Here is a 3,253-nt window from a genome sequence, read left to right on the forward strand (position 1 = left end):
TTTTTTTTTCTTTAACAAAAAGAACCTATAAAGAAATATGGAAAGAATGTCAACTATTTTAAGGCAACAAAACATAATTCCCCTTATAACTTAAAGGTATTGGAATTTATAATTATTGAAAAGGATTATTTTTTTTATACATAAAATAATCGAAAAAGATGGGATCAGAGAATGAATTAGATAACATCGTTGGGGAGGAGAGTTCATCATTTTCAGCATTAGAAGTTCCTAAAGGGGATATCCTATTTTGCGTTAATAAATCATTTCTGAAGACTTGTGCACATTTGTCCTTTTTGATTTTTTCTATTTATATTATATTAAAGCACACATTTCCAGTAAGATATATGAGAAAACATTGTTATGTATTCACAATTTTGTATACTACTCAAGAGATAGTTGAATTATGATTTCGTTGACCAAATATGTGTATGCATATATATGATGAGCGTACATTCTTATTTATGCTTGTACATTTTCAAACATCTTTTAAATCTTTTTTTTTTTTTTTTTAGACTGTGTTCAAAAAATTGAATAACACATTAGATAACAACACATTAAATGCAATAATATCTGGCCAAGTTTATCTAGACAATTCAGATGAAAAGGAAAATACTGTATTACAAAATGGAATAGGAGGAAAATTTAATTATTCTCTTAGCAATATATACACAAATGACAATGAAAAAAAATATGGTGGAGAATACATTCCTTTGGAGGAAGAAACAGTTAATGATAAGGAAAAAGAAAATGACAAAAAATGTGAAGATGTAAAAAAAAAATATAATAATGAAATCAAAGAACTTGAACAAAATATTGAAAATGTAAGTATAAATCGTAAAATAGAAAATAATATAGATAAAAATATTTTAGGCAAAGAGACAGGTTACAATAAAGTAGATGAGAGAATAAAAAATAATAAAAGTGAAACAAATGATAATAATTCAAAAGAAGAAGAAGAAAAATATTATTTTTTGCAAGAAAATGACAATATGGAAATGAATCCAGGAAAGGCATCATATTTTGAAAAAATAGAAACGCACATATATAGAATAAATGAAGAAGACGAAGTTCTGGATAATGACATAAAGGATGATGACGTTTTAAAAGAAGGAAACGGAGATATTAAGAATAAAAAAGGACATATTTTGAACACAAAGAATATTACTCTTGATATAGAAAAAGGTGGGAAAGAAAGTATAAATAAGAATGAAAAAGAAGATGAAAAGTATGTTCATGAAAGCGTATTATTATATAACCAAATAAAAAACGAAGTACATGACAATGAAGCCCAAAGTACAAGTATTAATATAAAAAAAGTTGATGGAGATAATAATGAAAATAGAAAAACGAATAGTAATTCCCAAGAAGCTGCACAAGAAATAAACAAAAAACGCGTTAATAAATATAAATTAAAGGAACATGAAGAAAATACTCAAAATAATTCAACAGAAGATGTATCAAAAATGGATGAAAAAGATTATAATAAAACAGTAATAAACGACGATAAAAAGGATGCAGGCGCAAAGAAAGTACAAAAAGAAATAATACGAGAAAAGGTAGATGCGAAAAAAGGAGAAATTAAAAAGGAAGATGTGAAAAAGGATGAAACTAAAAAGGAAGATGTGAAAAAGGGTGAAATTAAAAAGGAGGATGTGAAAAAGGAAGAAATTAAAAAGGATGATGTGAAAAAGGAAGAAATTAAAAAGGATGATGTGAAAAAGGGAGAAATTAAAAAGGAAGATGTGAAAAAGGAAGGTATTAAAAAAGGTGCTATTAAGAAAGACGATGTTAAAAAAGAAGCGATAAAAGACATAAAGGACCCTAAAAAAGAAATAAGAAGTGAAAAGGACAAAAAAAAAGACATAAGAAGGGCAATATCATTAGATACCATTTATAAAAGTGAATATGATGTAAATGACGATGACTCTGATGATGGTAAATCCGATGAATGGAAAAAGAAAGAATGGGACAATTGGTTAATTAAGACCGAGGAGGATTGGAAACTATTTAACACAAGCATCGAGAACAAAAAAAATAGATGGCTTGAAAAAAGGGAGAAAGAATTAGAACAATGGCTTGTAAATATGCAGAATAAGTGGATGAATTTTAAAGAAAATGATGACACTGAATTTAAAGTGTATGCCATGAAAAATGCATCAACATGGAATGATAGTGAATGGGAACAATGGACTAAAACAGATGGAAAAAAACATATGGAAACAGATTTAAATAAATGGTTTAATGAGAAAGAAACCTTTTTGGAAGGTTGGGTTTCTAAAGAATGGAACCAATGGAAAAATGAAAGAATGATTCAATGGTTATCTGTTGATTGGAAACATAAGGAAGATGAAACCTTTGAAAATTGGAAATCAACGAAATTTACACATATCTTACATTTAAAAAAGAATAAAAGATGGAACAAATGGAAAGAAAGGACAAATAAAGAAAAGGAAGATTGGGCTAATTGGGTAAAGGGGAAAGAAAAATTATATATAAATAATAAATGGGATAAATGGTCAAAATGGAAAAAGGATAGGCGTGTTTTATATAATCAAAAATTCGTGTCTTTCATTAACAAATGGATAAATGACAAACAGTGGACCGTATGGATCAAGGATCAAAATGGTCAAGCTTTATAACAAAATAATGAAATAAATAAAAGTTAGGAAATTATTTTACAAACATGATATAACACTGCTTTCTTTGCTTATTGATAGTGAAACAAATAATACCGTAACCAAAGAGTTTCATATGGGTGGTGAATATAAAAATAGAGCTCATAAAAAACACCAAGCGTGAATTCTTTTGTTTTTAGCAATATTAATGGTTCTTCCTTAAAATGGCAAATACTGTGGTTATAAAAAAGCAGTAAAAAGGTAGAAGAATGAAAAAATATATAAAAAATTGTTAAAAATAAGATAACATAACTTCAATAATATGACGTAGATATGCATATATATTTACACAATTAAAAAAATAAAAATAAAATAAAAACGCAATTCTTATTAGAAATAAACTCCAAATATATTTGGGGTTAAATTTGGTCAATGATAAATAGTACACTTTCTTATTTAATATTACCATAATATTTAAAAAATAGTATAGCCATAAATAATTACAATTTTTTGTCTCACATTATGTGCTATAAATATATATTAAAACAGCATTCTTCCTGGTGTCTTTTCTGAAAGTATTTTTGTATACTATATTGATTTTTTTTTATGTGTCCCCTACATTACCTTTTTTTTTTTTT

At 26.6% G+C, this 3,253-nt stretch overlaps 1 protein-coding gene across 1 annotated transcript; it reads left to right on the top strand.

The window, feature by feature from the left end:
* Positions 1–158: 158 nt before the first annotated feature.
* On the top strand, positions 159–2,639 carry PGO_004610 (tryptophan-rich antigen; the record flags this gene model as incomplete). The annotated part of the gene is made up of 2 exons (XM_028691510.1): positions 159–335; positions 513–2,639. 2 exons carry the CDS (start codon positions 159–161, stop codon positions 2,637–2,639), a joined length of 2,304 nt encoding a protein of 767 aa, XP_028547311.1.
* Positions 2,640–3,253: the final 614 nt, after the last annotated feature.

The sequence above is a fragment of the Plasmodium gonderi genome, assembly GCF_002157705.1.
Source record: "Plasmodium gonderi DNA, contig: Pgo-contig_1050, whole genome shotgun sequence".
Taxonomy (NCBI): Eukaryota; Apicomplexa; class Aconoidasida; order Haemosporida; family Plasmodiidae; genus Plasmodium; species Plasmodium gonderi.